We start from the raw sequence: 22439 nt of genomic DNA on the forward strand, positions 1-22439 counted from the left end.
TTGCTACTTGATTTTCCATTTCCCATTTTTCTTACTTTTCTTGGTTTTGATAACTGCCGTTCGAGATCAGTTTAGATTAGTTTTAGATCTCATTTTATGGTCCTTTTTTATGGGTTTTCGCCCATAAAAAACATAAAATACAGATCTCCAAAGACAAGAAGCTGCGACAAGTGACATTTTGTGTGCAACAAGTCGAGCACTCACTTCTCATAAAGCATAGTACTCCACTAAAAATCAAAATTAAGCCGAACTCCGGTCTCATTCTGAAGCCAACTGTGTCCGTAATGAAGCTCAAGTATCCGTTTGATGTGTTCCCTGAAGACTGTCCGCTGTCATGGCTCTGGCAGGAAAAAGGGCGTAAAATGGTTTATGAAATGTGTGTCTTTTACCTTTTATAGATTAGCAAATGATGGGTATCACGAAGGGAGAAAGAGGGGTTCTGGATACCAAATTTCCAACATTTTTTAAACAATATTTTTAAAATTTGCTTGTTGTCCACCGCTTGTAGGAAAGCCCCCGGGATCATCGTGACATTTTTGTTGGCAGCTAGAACCTCCAACGCTGTGTGGTCCGCATGCCGAGGGTCACGTCCGATATGGTCGCATATCTGGCGGCCAATTTGCGGCAAAAATGTGTGCCACATGACAAGCAATTAAGCTCGGACGGCGACAAAGTACGTGCCCAAGTTCGGGGGTTTAGTGAACCCGGTCGCGAAAGCGATAAATTTATGACAGATTTTCAGAAGAAATGCTCTCTGGGCCTGGCCACGGACTGCGTGTGGCTCGAGTGGACATATAGTGGCGATGGCGATGGCGCGATTCTCCGCCGGCAGTTTCGGAACTCTCTTCGACGTGGCGGTACTTAACACCACGCATCATTTTAATTATTTATTTGGTCATAAAAAAGTCGAAGTTTGGGGAGGGGCTGGGCTGGTTCGTTTCGGAGTGAGTGGCCCAAGATTCGGCACAGTTTTTCGTTAGCCGGCGGTTGTTCGGTTCGGAATCGTTAAATTTAACAAATTGCCAGTGATTTTTATCGCGCTCCAAGCCCACAAAACTCTTTCCTGTCTCCTGTCCTGTGCTGTCCCAGTCCCGTAGCCCTGCCCATAGATTGTTTTTCCCCTGCTTCGCCAGAGAGCAACTGGTGAACTTGCAAATTTATTTATGACCAACGGTCGAGAGATACAGTATTTTAGTGTAAGTTTTTGGTTTCTGCCATAACGCACAATTGGCGGGTATGATTCAGGTACCCAGGTATTTACTTGGGACTTTTCCTAATTAAGTTGCCAGCTAGGGTTCGCTCTGTCTATGAAGTCGTTAATTCTTTGATGTCCTCCTTATCTCTGCCCTGATCGCATAAACCCATTTATGTGTGTCTTGTTCCCGACAAACGGTACCTAACATTCCGCTGACCGATGGAGTCCTTATTTTAAGATAAGCAAAAAGTGTCAGTACTAGAGAATAACCACTAGATGTGATTCTATAAGCTATAAACCGAGTAATACTTTAGATAGCCTAAGTCTGGCCCAAGTTCGTTGCCTAAGTCTTTCGATTTCGCCCGCCGCGTTCAGCTAATCTTGAGCCAACTAATTAATTACAATAGATGGAATTAAATCGCATAAAACGACCTAATTATTATTGCACAAAATTTATTTGGAGCCTGGAAATGAGCCAACTAATTGCCCCGGCTGGCAGCAACAGTTCTCACCAGTCAAGCGAAGCCACCAGGCCCCTGGAACTGGAAACATGTTAACTGAAAATAACCTGTAATTATAATAATTATCTGTAAATTATATGGCGCACTTACATACAATTGCACACATGGATTCATGTGGCTGTCATAAAAATCAGAAGCGGGCTTTTGAGTTAAATCTGCCTTTAAATCTGGCTCGAATTTCATTCACTTACCCGGCTGGTTGCAATAGTTTGCGGCTCTTGGCTACTGCCTGGATGCACTGCGAGAAAGCAACTGGCTATTTGAGTGGCGAAGGAACATGGGGAAAGGCAGCTGCAATAAAATATCTTTCAGTGTATTTAATTCCACTATTGCCGTGGTAATTGCAGACCTCAGATACGTGATTATTGCCTCCATTTAGAGGAATATTAAATCAAAATTTCATTGGCATGTGTGAAACTGTCGCAGACTCACTCTTGTTTGTTTTTTTTTCTGCTCCATCCGGTTGAGTATTTTTGGGGGACTGTTGTTGCTGTGTAATCAGCCAGGCTGCGACCGCTGGATTCTTCGTAATTGAAACGAGTTTGCCACAAGTGAACACGTTTGTCTCCACTCTTTTCAGGGGTAATTCAGCACACAACTACACGGCCTCAGATGTTTCGCAGTTGAGTGTCGGTTATAAAGTAATTAGCCTCAATTTAATGTTTATACTTTGTTGATTATGATTATGTTAATTATACGACTTTATGCGACTTGTGGTGAAAACAGGGAAACATTCCGATTCCGATTCCGGTTGCCCGGCTGTCATCATCACGCCATTACGGCCATTACGACGGTGGCCGCTGTGACATTGATGAACTCGAAAGTGTGACAAGTCGGCGGCGGATTGGTAAATACTCGGGGCTGGCCTGGTGAGCAATGTGGAAACTGTTTAGCTTTCAAGAGTGGCTGAGTGGCGCGTTCTCTATTAAAATTAAATTTTATTAATTAGGCAAAACAACTTAATTCCCTTGTAAAACGCAGCATCATGGGCAGCTGCTCGGGCTAATTGCACAGCGCCATCAGCAGTGCCCGAGCCCGATCCCGATCCCGAGCCGATCCCATGCCCATTCCGGATCCCCACGGACACCTGAAACACTTTGAAACGAAAACACGATAAATGGGTTTAATAATGGCAGCAATTAAATGGATACACCGCGCTCTCCACAACTATATATACACACACGAATATGTAGCATTCGGGAGGAGATGGAGCAGCATCTCAATTACCGCTGCTCCGCATGGCGCTTCACGGTTGAGAAATTCGACGCCACTTTCGAAAACGCATCACTCAAATGCTCATCTGCTCCGCAGCAGCCCCTCGCCTTCTCCCGCTGATGCATATTGGCTCTCTGTTGATTTTCCAAGGCGTTGATTCTCTGTTCAGGGTTTGGGCTCGGGTTTTAGGTTTTGGGAACTCTCGGGTCTTGGGTCTCGTTTCGAGGCAACTCATCAGCAATTTATTAAAACTCATCAATACTCATCAAAGGCAGAAACAAAGCAAACAAGAAAGACTTCAAACTGCGAGCTGATTCGATTCTTCAAAAAGAGAAAACTCCCCATCCCGAGACAGAATGCCTGCGGTTAATTTGGCGCAGCTACATAAATTGAAATAGATTTGTTTAAGTTTTGATTATTACCAATAAGGAGGCCGAGGTTCGGTTGCTACTCTCATACACTTGAAATATAATCAAAGGAAAAATCAATCAGAAAGTCATAAGCAAAAATAATGGATATCTGGTAAGTTTAAAATTTTGAAAAACTATTTTTGCTTATTAAAGCTAAATATTCCTTGATTTATCCTATACCTATTATGTGTACATAGTATTACAACTTTACTTTATAGATCATTCCTTATTCGGATATACTGGCTGCCTTACTGCCTTACTCTTACCATCTCGTCTCAGCTTGAGCTGGCAGCTTTTTCACCTTGTGCGCCCGTGATTTGTCTGCATTTTCAGCTCATTTATTTGTAGGCACTGGGAATCGGTGGTGCGGCCTCTGTGCAGATCCCCTCCAACCACCGATCCGGTGTCGGGCTGGAAATGTGTACAAACAAAATGTTTTGCATATGTCAGAGAGGCACTCGGAATGCCCGTGGCCATCAATCCCGCGCGGGCATCAATTTGGGAAATGCATCAAAGCTGGCAGCTTGAACAGCTTGATTAGTTGCTGGCCGGCCAAGTGCATGTCGGCTCATTAGCCGCCGCCACTGATGGCCCGAACCCGATGATGAGATCTATACGAGATTTGGGGGCGGGGCGAAGGCGAAGGCGGAGGAGCTGTGAAATCGGGCATCAGACTCCGGTGTCTGCCATCAAAATTAGGTTTTAATAATTGGCTCACATTTATTGGCTGGCTTAATTTGATTGTGTTGTGTGCTGTCGAATGTTTATGCATTCGAGTGGTCGATTAATCATTTCTCATTGATCGTTCTCTCGATGTCGGGGGCGTGTTAGCCCTAATGAAGCCGGCTAATGCTGAGAGCGATGCTGAAAAATTAGCTGCTTTGGGCTGAGAACCTGGCAAAATGTGAGGATTCTCCAGTTGATTGAATAAATGGAAAGGAAAAGAAAGAAGCATGGAACTATTGGAGTTTTGACTGATTTAATGAAATGTTTAGCTGCGATAATAGCGTTGAAAAATATCTGAGAAATTTTGTTTTTAATTTGTTTACCTAAGCTAATTCCGGATTAAAATTATAATATCCTGCAAGAGTTTACAAATAAATTAGCTTATTAATTATCAAACAGCTAGAATATTCAATATTATTCTCACCTTTTGAATGTCAAATATTTTTTCTGAAATTATTTGGAGTGAAGCCTCGCGATCGATTCGATTATAGAGTCTACTCTCAGCACGCGCAGGAACAAGAGGCAGAAAAAAAAAAAGACAGAGGGACTCGGCATAAAACTTCATTAACAAGTTGGCAAGACTTTGGCAGACCTTTTGTCGCCAGCCGGGCTCGAAATTGAAATGGAAAATGGACTCGGCCTCGGCCTCGGGTATGCGAACTCCAGCCGGGATGTGTGTTGGCTCGCAATCTGTGTCGCCGGATCAGCGGCAAAAGTGTTTGGATATTTGTTTAATGAAAAGCGAAACCAACGAGGGACGATCCTCATTTCAAGACCCAACCTTCGACGGCATCCTGCTCCTATCGTGCGGCAAATATCAAGTCATTGGTTTTAGTCACACTTAACCGACACTGGGGAAAATAAGTAAATTGAAAATTATTTTCAAAAAAAATACCTAAAGTTCTTTAAAAAAAATGGACTCTAATAAAAATTGACCGATCGCTCCTTTAAATTAAACCAAACTTTTGTTGATAACTTATTAAGATAGATTCTAATTTCTTTTCCAAAATTCTCATAATATTTTGCATTTACCTCTTATTTTTTAGAGTGCTTGATCAAGGAACATGGTTCGTCCCTTATCCGGCATTTTGCTGTGCAATTAATTAACTTGAGCATTTTTAAATGTGTGTTGTGCTGGCTGACTCTGTGGCCTGTTACCATTTTAATGCCCGCCAGCCAGCAGCAGAGGGCCAAGATCAGAGAATCAGAAAATCACAAAAAATCAGCCCAGAGCCCAAACAAGTTCTTTAACATGTCTAATTAGTTGTTGTGTTGCCTCGCTGCTGCTGCGTGCGATTAAAAAAAATGCATGGCACTCATTTAGTGTTTTCTTAAGCTGAGACATAAATTTGCAGGCAGTTAAAAGGCTTTTGCGAATCCAGAATTGTTGCTGGAATCAGCGGCTGCAGATAAACTCATTTGCAGAGCGGACTTCGTGTCGAGAGTAAACTGAACCTCGGGAATATATCCCTAAAGCCGGGTATTTTGGCCTTGACTGGCAAGAGATTGAACAGAAAGAAAAACAAGCATCCGCATTTAACTTGGTTTAATATTTAAAACCAAGCCTTAAAGCATGTCAATGGTTGTGTTCCAATATAAATTAAATTTTTAGTTCTGAAGTATTTCCATAGGAGTCATAATCACTTAGGGCAAGGATTAAGCCTAATTCGGATCAACTATTGATGGCTTCTCCTCCAATTGGGCAGCTGTTCGTAGCTGCCTAGCTCTCCACAAGGAGCTAGCTTCCATTCCATCTGCGTCAGTGTTTGGGTTAATTTGAATTTAATTGTTGGTCAGACCCAGCTCCAGAGTCCCAAGAGTCCCGGGAGTCGGGAGTCGGGAGTCATTGGCGGGCATTAACACATGCTGGCCCCGAGAGCTATGTGTTTGGGTAAAGAATAGTGGCCACGACTTCTCCGTCCAGTCCCCATCTCCGTGTTAGTTCCAGACGCAGTCCGACTCCTTGGTGGAACTTCGTGTCTCGTCTTGTGGCTCTATGTCATTTTAATGGCCGGCGCTGCTGCTGCTGTTGTTGCGTTTCTGTTCCTGCTGCAAATGACCAATGGCGTTTCCAACTGGTTGTTGATGCAGCTGTACCCCATGTCCCCCCTCACCTCATTCCGCACACCTTCTCCTGGAGTTCGCCACCCTTCCGTCGCCCGATCGCCAAAATGGAACTGCGTGCGAAATTGCAGCAGCGGAGCGAATCGCATGCACTGAGCACAATTTTATAAGGTCAATAAAATCGATTTTTTGTGTTGTTTTGTTTGTTTTGTCCTTCTGATGAGATGAAAATATATTGAAAAAAACTCCTTTTATCTCTTTATATCCTTTATCTCCTTTTTATCTTAATAGAACAATTTAAGGTAAACATTTTTATGAGTGTATAAAGTGAATTTTTCTTCAAGTTCTTAATTTCCATGTATTTTTACTTATTTTTCAGCGAACCAAACAGCTTGAGTTGTGGCAGCCGAGACGTGGACGTCTCGGCTCTTGCCTCCCGGTAGCAGGCAACGCTGACAGGCCGCCGGGTGACGTGCCAGCCTCCGTCCACTGTCCACAGTCCACTGACCACCGACCATTGGCCATCGCACTTCGCACATCCAGTTGCCGCGATCCCGATCACCACCGGCTCTGGGGCTCCATTCGGGCCCCGACTTCGAGGCCAATATGGCAGGCAGCTCGTTTTCGGGGCAATTAATCATGCTGCATAAATTGATGTAACCAGAAGTTAATTAACTTAAGTTTATTTGCACGGATCTTGCTTAGAGGCACACTCATCATTTGCACTACCGCGTAATTTAGCACAGCGCCGGAATCCCTACCATCTGAGCAGAAGGATTTGTAGTGGACCCACCTCTTCCTTTTCCAGACTTTGGAGCAAGTGTTAAAGGTTGAGCACAAATACAGCATGGCTTTGTTGTCTAAGCTGTTACAAACACCAAATTATTTCATCTAGCGTCCCCTGTAGTATCCTAAGAATTGTTAAAAAACAAACTCCAGATTATATATACCACGCCACCTTGCAGCAGGTGCTACCTACATAGGCTATCCCCCCTCGGCAGCCTAATCCCCAATTCGTTTGGCAATTTGCCAGATTTCCCCTAATGAGCGGTGCCTGCGAGAAATGTGTTAATTAAGCGGCTCAATGTGGCAGCTGTTGTGCGGCTCTGATTCGGCATTCACCGACCTCCATAGATGGCATGGAAGGGGGACAGGTGTCAGGTATCCTAGGCCCGAGTTCCAACAATTGCGACCCCATAATTTAGCCAATTGTCAGCGGTGAAACTTGGCTAACTTCGGTCGTTTCTGCCTCGGCCGCACCCATTAATTATTTTAAAGTAGTTGGTCGACGCGAGTAGTTGGCTTTTCAGCGCGCCGGATTTATTGACTGTGCCACAAAACTTTTAGCATTCAGAGAGCCCCTTTCGGAAGGGGCTTCGAATGGGTTTTAATAGCAAATGTCGGCAATTTGTCGGCGGCGACAAAGCGAAATGGCTTTTAAATTGAGCCTCACTCATGTACGCGGGCGTGTCGAGCGCCCACATGCACTTATTGATTTTGTTCGGGGGGCGGGTCTGGATGGGGTCGAAGGTTAATTAGTTAATTGGCCAGGTGAACTCTGGTGGTCAAGGGGAGAGGCAAAAGCCAGAAGATGCGTGTAAGGGGGAGGACTGCAAGTGAATGTCTAATTACAAGACATAAATAAGCAAGTAAGGCTCTATTTACCATCATGTTTATTGTCTTACATTTATGTATAGGCTATATTTCCTATGGATAGACCATCCTCACGGTGAGTCACTCATCAGAACTCATCATCGTTATAGTGTCCAGAGTCCACCGATTTAAGATTTCTCCCTCAATTCATCAAGCGAAGCCTGCTCCAATTGCCACACCCCCTGGAACAAGGGTTATTGGAATGGAAACGACCCAGAGATTCATGGCCAACACACCCACAAAATGCTGCTTACCTCTTCTCCAAAAATTAGGGCCTCCCTGAAAGTGGAGCAAACGGCGAGTCCCGACAGCGGCGCCCGATTGGGTTCCCGAAAGCGTATTTTAATACAAATCGCTTGCCATTTATCTCCGGCCATTAATTTATAAATATAACTAAGACGGCTTCTAAATAAAAACCGGAGAAATAAGCTCGCGTGCACCGAGTGGGCGTGGCTGCGGAGCGCGCCAAATGGGCGCTCATTAATTTCCACAAAATGAGGGAATATTCCCTCCAAAACCGAAGAACCCGAGGAAATGCATCAAATTGAATTCGTTGGCGTTGGCGTGCTCACAAAAATAAATAAATATTCGTGGCTAATTAATGTTAATTCTCACGAGGGCAGCCACACATAAATTTTCCACTCCGAGAAATGCACAATTATACGAAATTAACAAATCATTTGTGTGGCAATCTGTCAAAGACTGCAATGTTTATACTTCCTACACCTTACAATGGTCCCCCTCTCGGCTTACACAGCAATTGCAATTTCACTAAATTGGCAATTTATTAAAGTGTTTAATTAACGGAGACAATGGATATGGCTTGCGCCTATTTCTAAGGCGAAGATTTCACACTCTTCTGTTAATTTAGAAAATGCTAACTAAAGGATAAAAACTGGTTTAATCTCTAATTAGTTGTCAGCTTAGTTCAAAATGTTTATTCGTTAGAGATAGTAACTTTTATTCTAAACAAGAATAAGCTTAAATTATAGTTACTGTCGACAATGTAGGCTAAGAATAATCAAAACAATTAAATACATTTTGTTTTGAATAATACCTTGCCTCGAATTGAATTCTCCCCACTGCCCTAGGGTATTCAGCACTTAATTAATGTTTATTCGCTAGTATTTGTTGACTTTTCGCCCAGCCGATCATTAAATTGCAATTACGTAATGGCAAAACTGGCAGCGGTTTGAGGCGTCGTCATCAGCGTGCTGCTGGTGTGTATTTCCCATTAAAAAGGCATTAAAAAACGTGGTCCGAGGTCCCGAGGAATTGCAATTGGCATCGTGGCGGACAGCACCCATGCCCACCTGCCAGAGGAGGGATTCCTGCCCATTGGGAGATGGGATCACTGCTCCTGATCCTTTGGCTCTGGAGTCGATCAGCGTGTTATTTATGGCGGCGAGAAAATTAACTTTTCCTGCTGGCTGACAAGGAACCAATTTGCCAATTGACGCCTCAACCTCTCGGGCAACTTTTGGGCTTCGATTGCTATTTGCCATTTGGTATTTGCTATTTCTTATGTGCTATTGGGCATTTGGTACTTCTCTCTTTTGGCCCAGTCTTTCAATTAAATTTATGAGCCAACGAACAGGAGGCGCCACAGCCGAGACTGCGCTGAGAGCTGAGAAATCGCTGATTTACGGCCTGGAAACGAAGGCGACTGGGCCCCAACACTTTGCAATTATTAAACGTAGCATTTTAACTGCTGTTCCAAGTACTGCTGCCGTTATTGCCATTGCTTGCTGCCTGACACCGCGTCTCCATCGACCGCCCACGATGTGCGCCAAATGAGGTTTAAACTGCAATTCCGTTTACATTTGGCAAACTTTTCCCATACAAATTGCCGCTAAATAGCTGAACAGCTCAAGCCCCTGCCTGACACAACAATTTCAACGCGCGACTCCTACGCCGGTGCCAGCACGTCCGATTTTCCCTTAACCCTCTAATGGAGGTTCTTAAGAATTACATTTAGTATACATTTTTAGTCACTGATGTTTTCAGTTCTTGTGGTTTTCAGATTAAGTTCTAAAATAAAAAATTTTAAGTTTTTGAGATAAGGGAACATACTATAATTCTTCATTAAACAAAAAGACTAAGTGGAATTGTAATAAAATGAACAGAAAATAAAAAATATATTAGGGATTGTATTGTAATGCTATTGTTGGCTATTACCCTTAAATTATGAAAGAAATTGTAGTTTATCAAAGGGTTAATGTTGCAGCTGCTGCTGCACTGCAGCAAGTGTCAGGCCGTCAGACGACTCACAGCCCTACTCCTCCCCTCCACCTGTCAAATTTGCAGTGCCTGGGGAACTAATGACGCCCTTAATATGCTCCAAGTGCCTTGCCTGAAAGCCATTTCCCTTTCGCTTTGTTTTCAAAGTCATCGCCAAGCCATCGCCATCGTCTTTGCCTTCGTCATAGTCATCGCAATCGCGGCTGGCAGACACGCCAAAATCAAACGAAGGAAAGAAAGGGTTTGCCAACGGAAAAGCCCAGAGGAAAATCCAGGTGGAAAGTCGATTTAACAATGCACTTCTTAGTGCTGCAAAAAAGGTTAAATAAACGATTCGCAAAGTAATGTTGGCATTTATTATAATATTTATTATTATTTATTTGAAAGGCTTAACTAAACGAATAAGATATTAAAGTCAAGTTAAACAACAAATTGCGGAGAATGCAATTATAATTCAGTAAGAGGAAAAAATAAATCCATTTGAAAACCTGAAGTTGTTTTTTAGGAAACCTCATTTTGTTTTCTTTATTTATATATCAATTGATACTAACATTTTCCTATATAATATTTATTTAAATAAAATACAATCTGATTAAATTTAAGGGAATTGCGATGTTAATTGTGCATTTCCAATCTTTTCACTCGCCTTTTTACACTGTTGACTGACATAACCAGCAACATGTTGACCGAATTCTTCTCCTGAGCCGCTGTCCAATGAAAATATTTGCAAAAATGTTCGCTATCAGAGCGACAAACAAACGGGGGGACACAGACACCAACGACTCCTCCTTGAAATGCCACCCTCGAGTGGCCGCCACCGGGAGCCAGTCGAATCCGAATCCTAGGCAGGTGTCGCGGCTAGACAACTTCATTTTGTGGGTCGGGCCTAGAGACTCATAAATTTGCAGCCCACGGAGGAAACGCAGACGACCAACTGATATATATATAATTGCGCGTGTGGGCAGGGGCCCCTTTTCCAGCTGCAATTAAGTAATTCTCACATCGTTTATGCAAAATACGAATTTCCATTCACCCCCGTGATATATACACTATATACACCTCGATATGGTTCGGGTTATGGTTCTGGTTATGCTGATTGCTCGCGTGCAACCTCAACACCCTTTGCTTGTAGTCAAGTGGCCCATAAATTGTTGGCCAAGTTTTCACGGGCCCGCCCACTTTTCGTTGCTTTGCTGCTTTGACAACGGCAATTACCTTGAACTTTTTGCAGGGCCTCGGAAACCGAAAACCAAAGCCGAGCCCAGATAAAAAATTCTAAAAAATATATTTACGAGTTTATGGCATTTTTTTCCCCCGGTCTTATATTTATTCTTTTTTTTCGGCCAGATCTCTCTTCCCATTTTGTCAGTTTAATTTTTGGTTTAGTCCGCCGTTTCGCTTTAAATGAACCTCAAATTGCCGGGCCATTAGCTCCGGGTTGCTCCACATGCATACTATATACAAGCCCCGGGACATATCTGTACAGCAAACATACTTTATGGGCCATCGTTTGCATTTCGAATATCAATTTTTCAGTCGATGCAATCAATTTCGGCATTTTTAGCTCGTCGATAGCAGCGGCGGCTGACATTTATTTCTGGCCGCTTTATGAGACCGTAATTCGTAATTGTTGATTGCACTTTTTACTGTCTGCTGGAGACGGAGGGGGTGGAAGGAGCTGTGGGTTTCCATCAACAACTCAATAAGGGAAAAGCCTTGTTAGCAGAATAATTTTGGAACCCTTCTGCGCCGCCAAGGAGTGATTGCCGATGAAGGCTTGACGGCTGATCGATATTTATTGTGGACATGTAATGAGTTTATCATGCAATGCCAGGGACTCCCGATAAATAGATGTCATATGTGTGGATATATGGGCTATATCCAGCACGCTAGCACCTCAGAGCACCTCAGGTCCCCGTCCCCAGGAACTAGATACCTTATTTCATTTGTAATCATTTTTTATTATTTATGCTTAAGGTTGTAAACAAATTAAATTAATCTATACAGCTGACAAATAATTTACAAGATTTTCAAGGAACACAAAATAGCGGCGGCGTTGGATGCTTGGCAAACGAAGTCAGTTAGTGCTTTTCCCGCTCCCGTTCCCTGTCGCGGTCCCGATCCCTTTCCCGCTCCCTTAGGTAGATTTGCTGCTGCTGTTGCAGAAAGTGTTGCTGCTGCTGCTGGTGCTGCTGAAGCAACTGATGCTGCTGCTGTGGACTGAGGGCGGCAGAGGAGGCATCGCCGCCGCCATGCTGGAGGAACTGCTGCTGGTGCTGCGCCAGCTGCTGCTGAAACTGCTCTCGCAGTCGCTGATGCTCCTCCGCATCCATCTCACTTCCATAGTCGTCCATGTCGATCACCTCGTCTTCGTCGTCGTCCTCCTCGATCTCGTCATCCTCCTCTGGATCTTCGGCGTCCTCGTAGCTGTGCTGGGACCCGGAGCCATCGTGCTTGCCGTCATCCTCGCCATCGCCTGCGCCTCCGCCGCCCGAGGAGCTGCCCTTGTTGCTCTTGGTGTCGCTGCCATCGCCCTCCTGCTGCATACGCTTGTGCTTGGTTCGGCGGTTCTGAAACCACACCTTGACCTGCCAAAATGATTTTAAAGATACAAATAAAAGTATTTAAAAAGTTGTATATTTGACTTCAAAGCTAGCCTTCATATGAGGCTTTTTCGATAATAGCCCCCATTTAGTTTCAATATATTTCCCTTGGTGCACAATCAAAGCACAGCCGAGCTTGGGGTAGTCCCTGGCCTCTAACCCTTCCGCCTGGTCTTTGTTTTCCTTTTTTCGGCAGGTCGTAAATAAGTTTAACGAGTCTTTTAATTCTATTTACGGCCTGTCTCCCAGCTATGCCACTGGGGTGCGCCGAAGTCAAGTGCCATTCTCGTTCCCATCCCTTAACCTCCAGTGCCGCCCCTCGCAGCTCTAATAACTCAGTAACTCCGGCACTTCTTGGGCTAACGACCAGACGACATGCAATCACTTAACCCTAACCCCCAGGCCAGGCAAAGGGTTTGAACGGGCGGTGGCCAGGGGGTTGCTTATTGAATTTGATGCGCATTAAGAGAGCAAGGGCCTGGGCCAGTGGCCACTATGAGGAGGAGCTTAAATTTTTAAATTAAATTATATTTACAATTTTATTTTTATTTTTTGTTTTCCCCCATATTTCAATATTAATAAAAAATACCTACTTTTAAAAAAATCTAAGACTGGAAACTTTAAATACTTTTGTATAACCTCTCCCGCAACTCACCTGCGTCTCGGTCAGGCTGAGTCCTTGGGCCAACTGCTTGCGCTCAGCTCCCACCACGTAGTGGTTGCCCTCGAAGGCATGCTCCAGCTTGAGCAGCTGCGTTGGCGAGAAGGCGGTGCGAACGCGTTTTGGTTTGCGGAATGGTTGGAACAGGAAATCTGAAAGAGATCGAATGGGGCAATGACCAATGGACTTATTTATCAATTTGTTGTAATTTAATATATATAAAATATCTTAAAGTGTTATTTATGTTGGGCATCCAATTCTAGTGTTCTTCTGAGTTTTAGAGCCAGGGTCCCGGAACCCTTTCCCACTGCCAATTAGATGACGCTGCGTCTCAAATTGCTGATTTGGAATTCCGCGAATGCCGCTGGCCAAAGGATGCCGCTCGGCACACTTGGCCCACCTTGCCCCAGCCCACCTCACCTCCACATGTTGCACAACACGCTCATTACAAAACAATAAACAAATTTCCAGACATGGGCCACCGGAGCGAGCACAAAAGGCTTCTGGTTCGTGCCGCTGTCGGCGCTGTGTCCGGACCATGTCCCGGAATCGGAATCGCTGATAAGGCCAAAACAATTGGCCAGCTTGGAGCACAGCTCGGCTCTTGACTCAGCTTGGCTGGCCTTCCTTTTTTCCCTGGACGCCAAGCCGAACACTTTAGCGCGCCTAAAAGCCGCCAACGACGCCTCTTTGGGAGGAGCAGCAGGAGCTGGCCATTGTTCTTCGCTCCATTCCAGCAGCACAACGTGATATTTTGACGTTTATCACGATTTCTGGGGAGCCAGCTCCCCCCGGTTACCTCAACTCGCTCTTAGCCAACTCCAAAAGGCGGCCTCAGCGTTGCGAGTTAACAAATTTTCAATTGAGCCACAATTTGAATATTGATATGAAGCAGAAGCTACCGTGCGCGATGCAGCCGAGATTTCTGGAGGAACAGCAGAAGAACCTCCTGTGATTTTTAGAGAATTATAGGCTTCATTGCTTCATGAGAAATATAAAGGCAAGAGTTATGATTTAGTATTTTTGGTTAGTGTATTGAATTAATGCTGGATTTACTACACTTTATAAATTGAAATAATTTATAAAATATGTGGGCATAAATAAACATTTTAATAAAGCAGCCTTATTTGTACAGGATCAATGTATCCACCTAAGATAAAAGGTAAACAAAACTTTGTTATCTTAAAAATTTATGATTTCCTTGTATACGATATGACTTTGTGTCAAAAGCAAAACAATCTGTATTCATGAGCAACTGCCATTTTAAAATCTCACCACTAATCTCAGTAAGGATCGTCAATGGGTGAGCTTGTTACCCTGGAAGTTTTGTTTTTCTAAACACCTATAATCCGAGTCCCAGATCTGATCCCCAGCTAACCATTCTTCGCCTAACTAGACTTGTTGTGATATCATTTAGCCAACAGGCCCTGAGCTACAAGGTGTGCCAATTACTAAATAAATATTGACGTAGCAGGATCGAATCGAACCGATTTTGGAGGCAGGAAGTCCCGAGTCGGCACAGCACACAAAACAGTGTCTAAGCCACTGGGAAAATAAACAGCTAATAAACAGAAGGGACAGGGCGCGAAGCTATTAGATGTAACCCCAGAATGTATCTTGTATCTTAAAACTCGTGCATTGTATCTTGTTAGCGCAGAACAAAGGACGCAGCCGGAGGGACACCAGAACTTGTCAGTTCGACACTTCATAAATGCAGCCTCGAGCCATTGATGGCCCGATGGGCCTGAGTAGCTGGCAGATGCGACTGCCTGAGTGCTGGATGCTGCGGCTGGCTCTGACGTGCGTGCCTGGTTTTTGCTATGAACTTGACAAACGATTGCCGGAGGAAGCGAGCCCCTGCAGCCCGAAGAGTGATCTAGTTTCTGTTTCTTTTTTTACGAATCGCTTGACATTTGTTACATTTGACAGTTAACAATGTTGCTACAAGATACACGACTGCCCAGCGCCTTAGAAGTGTCACTATATCGGCGGCTTCCGTACACGACTGAAAATCTTGTACCGATCTTAAAAGTACTCTAGAAGGAAAAGTTGGAATTTTTCCTGCTGTAACTATCAAGATTTGATATTAAGTTCCATGAGCTTTTCCGTATCTTCCCAAACCGAAAGGCAGTGTAGAAATATCTTTCCACTGTTGAACTATCCAGGATATACAGCAGCATTAAGATTTTCTCGTCGTGTAACTCCATAATTGATAATGCCGCCGCTCTCACAATGGCCACTTAATTATTTTTTCCTCTAGCTCCTGCAGCATCTCTCAATGAAGTGTGTGTATTTTTTTTTAGGTGCGGACACAAAAGAAACCGCCGTGCGAAAATACGCGCAATTGACAATTAATTGATGTGTCCGCTCTTGGCTGCCGGCCGTGTTTGTTGCTGGCTCACTACTCCTGCTCACACCCTTGTCAGCTGTCATTTTTATATATGTACTTATTTTTGTATTTTTTAGCCCCTGATGGATCAATGCGATAGCATTCGTTTCGTTTTCGCTTGTTCGACTGACTGTCGACTGTCCTTTTTGTTCGCCTTATTATTTATCACTTACGCTAACGTTAACGCTGTGTGCAATTGTGTTCTGTTTGCTTTTTTATGGAGTTAGGGCTTAATTTTTATGCTCTCATGATTTTTTTTTTTTATTAATTTATTGCATTCCGCGAGGACATTGGCCCTAAATCGATAATTGAAATCAAGCGCTATGACAGGCGATCGAACAGAGGGGTATCGCCATTTGCCGTTGGGATATGTGAATAGGGTTTCTTTGTGGGTTTTGCAAAGAAGATGATTCTGTATCTAAAGGGTGTTGAAGTGAATTAGTTTTTTTAATTGAAAGCAGAGTTTTTACTGAATAAATACCAATGGTTTTATAGCAAAAAAACAGTATAATAGACTGCGAAATTATTTCACGTGCCCACACGTTTCAGTTATCCAAATTATTGACTATACTCTCTCTTTCAACAAGTTGGATCTATTAACAAGCAGCCATTAAATATAGTCAAAGGAATACGTGTATTGGTTTTTCACAAATAAGATTACAATGGGTGTACCTCTAACCCTTTTTTTTTAACTTCATTAGAAGGGTAACGCCCAGAAATAAAAGCAACACGTGCAGCCTGAATTGAGCTACTGACGCTTCATCATCGGACCCACTATCTCCGGATTCCGATCCCCAAGCCCAAGTCAGCAAGTAACCTGGCATTACTCACACTCCGGTTACAAGACAAACGAAGAAGACGAAGACATTTACAATTAATGAAATCGTTAAGCGAAACATTGACATTTTACGTTCATAAATCAAGCGAAAATTACGGGCAGAAATTGGGAGAAAACGCAGAAGCCGCGCGGGAAATGGGGAAAAAGGGAGAAATAATGGAACAGCACACAACATAATTAAGGCGTAACGGGGATATGTACACTTCAGCAGGTGAAAGGCGGCGGAGTGTGTGAGTGTGCCGAAAATTATTTACATTTACCAGCCCAAAAAACTCGGCACGAATAAAATACACGAAAAAACATGGCAGAGTCCGGGAAATATGTTAACATGGCATGAAAATTCAAATGGTAATTATGAGAGCAGCGAATGAAAAAAAATAAAAATGTGGCTAAAGAGTAATAAATGACATTGTTTTTGAGATGCGCTTTGCGGTTTCTCTTCATTTTCTATCTCTGCGTTTTTTTTTACTTCGTTCTTGGGTTCTTTGCTTGGTTGCCCCAAAACCTCAATTAAAAACGCATTAACATTTCACTCGTTGCACTCTTTAGTGTGTACAGAGAAAGAAAATCAACAAGAAACTGCATTGGTATTATTTTATTTTGGGTTTTTAAACAAAAGACTACTGCAGATTCCTAGTTACTTATTAAGATATAAAACCAATTCCCTGACATTTCTCTCATAAATATTTGGTTTATATAAAGTTTTGAAAATATACATTGGACACTGCACATGTTTCCTCCAACAGTGTACTTTTTTCAAGTGTTGCAGTGTATCCGTTACACATACGCCGCATGGGCCCGGCAACTGGCGCCGTCTGTTGGCCATTAATGGTGATTCCGACTCCGACTCCGCAACGCACACTCGCACACTCGCACACACTCACACACTTGGCTGGCCATTTAGGTACGCTGCTTGACCTAACGATGTGTGTAATGTTGTTTAAACAATTTAATTAAAATGTAATTTGTTTGGAAATAGTTATCAAAATGGGTTTGGTTCGGCTTAGCTGGGACTGCCTTTCTCCCGAGCGACTGTCGCCGGGTCTGTCCTCTCTGCTGATGATGATGAGGCCGATACACGTCTAATTAACTTGTAATAAATGTTTGCCATTTGCTTATTTCACTTTAATTATATACAAGAGCGGCAACAGCAGCGATAACTGAATAATTGCTTGATTGAGGTTCTCTATTATAATGGCGGCGGGAGAATCGGATCGGATCGGACCGGGCAGAAGGGGTTCGAATATGAGGTTTAGGTGTGGTTTCTCTGCTGCTTTCAGCGGCCATTTGAAATGGCCATAATGACTAGAAGAATTCCAGTTTGCCTGAGCGAAAAGTGCTTACCAAAAACTGGTATTTATATTTCTGGTTTTACGTCAACATTAAGCTCATTAAACCTATTCAAAAATGTATGAAATCTTATTATAATGCTAATATTTTAATAAGCATTTTGTTGTCTTTCTAGCAGACTCAATAAAGTTTAATGAACAAATTAAATTAGTTAAATTATTGGTCTTATTAATTATGGATTTCAGAAGTGCAATATTCTTATATATGTGAATTACCTTTAATTCGCAGGTTAATAAGAGAAGGTCCGGCAATAACTTAGGTTCTTATTACACTTCATTAACTCAAGTTGCCATGAATTAATTTACTGCCTTTTACAACTGCAATTTTACTTTTTGATATTCATTCTAAATAATAAATCAATTATATGTAATTGTTGAGTTCCCCCGATAAGCTCACTAGTGCTTCAATCAATTGATTTTAATTGCTAAATGTACCTAATATGCATATGTTTACAATTTCTCACTTCTGGTATTGGCTGAGAAGACCTATAATTAAGAGAATCATTAATAGTTGTAGCTATTGAAATCGAGTTCTGTAATCAAGTTGAACCACTGGGGAATGACGGTATTTAAGGATTTAAAATCTTAAATAAAAACTGTAATTTTTTTCGCTTAAAGGAATTGTTTAAAGTTTTTTATTTTTATATATTCCATTCCCTGTTTAGAAAATGAGCTTCTAGGATGTACTTACTGCCCGGGAATCGTGGAAAAATCCGTCCGTGCCGACTGAGGAGCCACGGATACAGTGGATAGCTGTCGCGGATTAGGTGTGGAGCCGTCGCGAAGGGATGATGACCGTGTGGCGGCGGATGGACGGGATGGGGCCCACCCGGAAAGATACCAATGGGTATCTGGCCAGGAGGCAGATGTGGGGGCGGACCGTGTGGCGGTCCAGTTGGCACTGGGGGATGGGGGTGCTGTTGCTGCTGCTGTTGTTGTTGCTGCTGGTGGTGATGAGCCAGGGCAGCGGCCATTTGAAACTGGGCGGCGAGGAAGGGGGGTGGTGGTGGATGCGGCGGTCCGGCCGCCACTCGCACTGCCATCGCGGTTGGCGAGGTGCGATTCTGGATTAAAGCTAGATTTGGCGCCGGCAGAGGCATGGGACGGATGAGGGTTCCTGGCGGAGGATCTACAGCCGATTGCGGGGTGGCCTTTGCTCCGGCACTCGGTGGCGTGGGTCCTGGCGTTGGCGATCGGCTGGCCGGCGACCTGGGCGGACTGCGCGATCTATCCAGGGAATCCCTGCGCCGACAGTAGATGAATCCGCGCGGTGACCGCGTGCCTGTGTTCCTAGGCGACGACGGGCTCTCGCTGCGCTCCGCCGGCGAGGATATCACGCTGACCCTTAGCGGAGCGGCCGGAGTCCTAACGGAGTCCGCTCCCACGATCGAATCGATGCTGAAGGCCAGCTTGGGCTTGCTGCTCACGGAGGTGGTGGCACTGGACACGGGCACGGATGTGGAGGCGGCAGCAGCAGCGGTGGCTACGGAGGAGCTGCTGCTGACAAAAGGACTCGTCGGCGCCATGGGCAGCATGTTGAACGTTTGACGGCCGCAGGTGACCATTTGTTTGACGGTTTAATTGATTAAAAAATAAATAAGCTACAGTCCAACTTCTCAGAACCCGAACTATTCCAAGTGGAAGTCTCTGCAAGTCGAATTGGGTTGTAAGTAAATGGAATTCATTGTCTATACAGTCCTGGATTCCAATAAAAAATCGAACGAGCTTTTAAGGATTTGTAGTTCAAGAAATTAAATGAGAAGGAAGATTGATTGGATGAGTGTTAAAGAAATAAATCAAACCAAACTACTTTTGGACATTGAGATTAATTTTTGGAAACTCAAAGTTATTAATGTTGAGGAACAAATGATTTACCAACAAATTCTAATAAAGCGAAATCGATAAAGGAAAACTGGGCTGTATAGATTGATATTAAATTTTGTAAGCAGGGGATTTGAAAATTTGCTCGCGTACAGTAGTCACTCGCTGATAAACACACACGCACTTTCCGCGGACGACTGGGTCACTAGATAAACTGGATCACTAGATGGCCAGTGGCATTGGCATCGGTATCGGCGGTATCGGCATCCGCAATGTAATGCTCCAGCGGTCGGCATCCGTCGGTAGCTTGACATTGATAAAATGGAGCGGCTGTGGCGACGGCGCGGCGATCCAAGCGTGACGTGACCGTACCGCTTCGATAAACGATTGACGGCGGCGATTGACTGTAACGGTAACAAAGCGTCTGCTGTGTCTGCGTCTGCGGTTGCCGCGCTGCCCTGATGATGAGCACTGTCAACGCCATTAGCATTATGGAGCGTCTAAAGGCGTCTAATTGTTGGCTCCACTCTGCCGTGTCTCCCTCTCTGTCATGCGGTGCCCTCTCTTTTTTGTGGGGGCGTCGGCGAATCACTGCGTGGCTCTCACGCTGAGCGTTATGGCTCGAGTGGCGCGTTCGGAACTCACGGAAGGTTAGTGGGGCAGTGCTGCTTCTTCTTCCGCTTCCAGTGGAGCCCACAGCACAGTGGCCGTCCCGCTTGCACGCGGCTGGCAGTGCGCCTGCGCCAAAGCAGCGCAGAAATAGCTCCCCGTCATGCTCAAAAACCTGCTCAGCTCCACCAAGTGGAGCCACCTCCTCTCTCGTTTGGCGCATACGAGTGTATGAGTGGGTTAGCGCTCTCTCCCGCTCTCTTGGCCATTTTTCGCACCAGTTTATGACAGCGAAACAAACAATTTGCGCTAAACAAAACAGCATCATTAAAGCGTTTGTGGTTTTAGTGCCAAGCGGGTTGGCCAGGGGCTTCAGAGAGGAGCGGTAACAGTGGGTGAAAACGTGGATTTCCGGGAGAAATTTAATATAAGTTCTGAAATATCAGTAGTAACTTATTTTTAAAGTAACATTTTATTTTCGTACAGGGTGGGTCCTCAAATTAAAACCATTGAAAACCGACAATTATATTGCCAACGCTAAGCTTGATTCAAAAGTCGTGTGAATATTTTTCCTTTATAATCTCTTACACGTGGTAGAGGTTGTTTTAGTTTTCCTTTTAGGTGCTGTGCAGTTCCAACCCACTGTGCATTGGCATCAACGTCATTGCTCATATTCGTATAGCTTAGACGCCCCGTCGTCAGAGCCAAGCACTTCTCATGCTGCCCCCTTGCCACTCACCCACTTGCAGTAATCCCTCAGATACATTCCCCTTCCAGTTCCAATCTCTTGCCCCTTTTGGATACTTCACCATTTGGAATTGGCTCGAATTGGCATCTGCATGATGTTGGTCGAGAGGGCATTTGAACACGAAAATGGGCGGTAACTTGGTTTCTACACCTTCTGCTCCATGCCACCGACACCGACACCGACACCAAGCCCAGGCACAGATACAGATGCAGCCACTCTGGCGCACTCACGGATACATATGTATCTGGTCAGCTCGGGCTTCAGTTTCAGCACTCATCCTCATCCGCCGGCTGTGAGTTGTGAAAATAAACACCTCGTTAAAGATGCAGGAGGAGGTATAAAACATGCAGCGCCAACATAGGTAAATATACACACAGATGCACTCTTGCCTCCTCTGCTGGCCATGAATGGATGTTGGCCGAAAGGAGCTGGGCTGGCTGGCTGGCTGGCTGGAATAAATTGACGTGCGCTTGGCTGGATTTGTATGCATCTAGATAAGGCTTCCCCGTCGATTCGATGGAGGAGCACAGTTGCTGCCTCAGATGCAGCTTGTATCTGTATCTGTATCTGTATCCGTGTGGCACCTCTGGGTGCGGTAATTGTAATTGGTTTTTGCTCTTTTATTTCTGTATTTTCTGTATTTTCCCTTCCATCGGCAGGCAGGCAGGCACAGACACAGACGCAGGTCTCACGTTTCGGGATAAATCATTTAATTAGTCAGACAATGAGCTCTGGGAGAGCGCTTTATGGCCGCTCCATCACGCGAAAGGTTATCGATCGCCAATCAATGGCTTTCGGGGCGGATTTTTTGGCATTTACCGCACTTGATATACGGCCAGAAGGTGGGTCCAAGCTGAGATAAGGGACAGTATACTTTTGCCTTGCATCAGTCCGTAGAAGTTAAAGGCGTTTAATATTGTGAGCCAAACAAATATTTTTTGATATAACATACGATTTTGGGCAAAGTTTAATGGTATAAAATAATTACGGTTAAGATCAACCACATGGTCCATGATTTTCCCGTAATCCAAATATTATGAGGCTAGGAAGAACCTGACGTGAACGGTATCCAGTCAACAATAAACTTTTTGAGGAAAAATATATAAATACATACAGTTAAAGAATGGTCACTAATAATTTATTTAAATTGGCAGTACGCTTATTTAAAGTTTTAGTTTTTAGTTAAGGTCTGATAACTGAATGATTTTTTTAGAATTTGATTAAGTAATCTAAAATTGTCCCAAAGTAACCACTTAATATATTATTAAATATTTTTCCGCTAAGCAGAAGTACTATTTTGCATTTAAAAGCAAACTAATTAAAGGCGTCCAAAATGCCCTCTTCTTCCAGTGGAAGTGCCAGTGTTGTTGTTGTTACTGTCTCATGCGCACATGGG

At 44.0% G+C, this 22439-nt stretch overlaps 1 protein-coding gene across 1 annotated transcript; it reads right to left on the minus strand.

The window, feature by feature from the left end:
• Positions 1–12066: 12066 nt before the first annotated feature.
• E5 (empty spiracles homeobox protein E5) lies at positions 12067–20285 on the minus strand. The gene is made up of 4 exons (XM_017171027.2): positions 19840–20285; positions 18557–19512; positions 13284–13441; positions 12067–12613 (listed from the first exon to the last, which is right to left on the minus strand). The coding sequence occupies exons 2-4, from the start codon at positions 19428–19430 to the stop codon at positions 12107–12109; spliced, it is 1539 nt and encodes a 512-aa protein (XP_017026516.1). The 5' UTR covers positions 19431–19512; positions 19840–20285; the 3' UTR covers positions 12067–12106.
• Between the last annotated feature and the right edge of the window lie 2154 nt (positions 20286–22439).

The sequence above is a fragment of the Drosophila kikkawai genome, chromosome 3R (genome assembly GCF_030179895.1).
Source record: "Drosophila kikkawai strain 14028-0561.14 chromosome 3R, DkikHiC1v2, whole genome shotgun sequence".
In the NCBI taxonomy this organism is placed as follows: Eukaryota; Metazoa; Arthropoda; class Insecta; order Diptera; family Drosophilidae; genus Drosophila; species Drosophila kikkawai.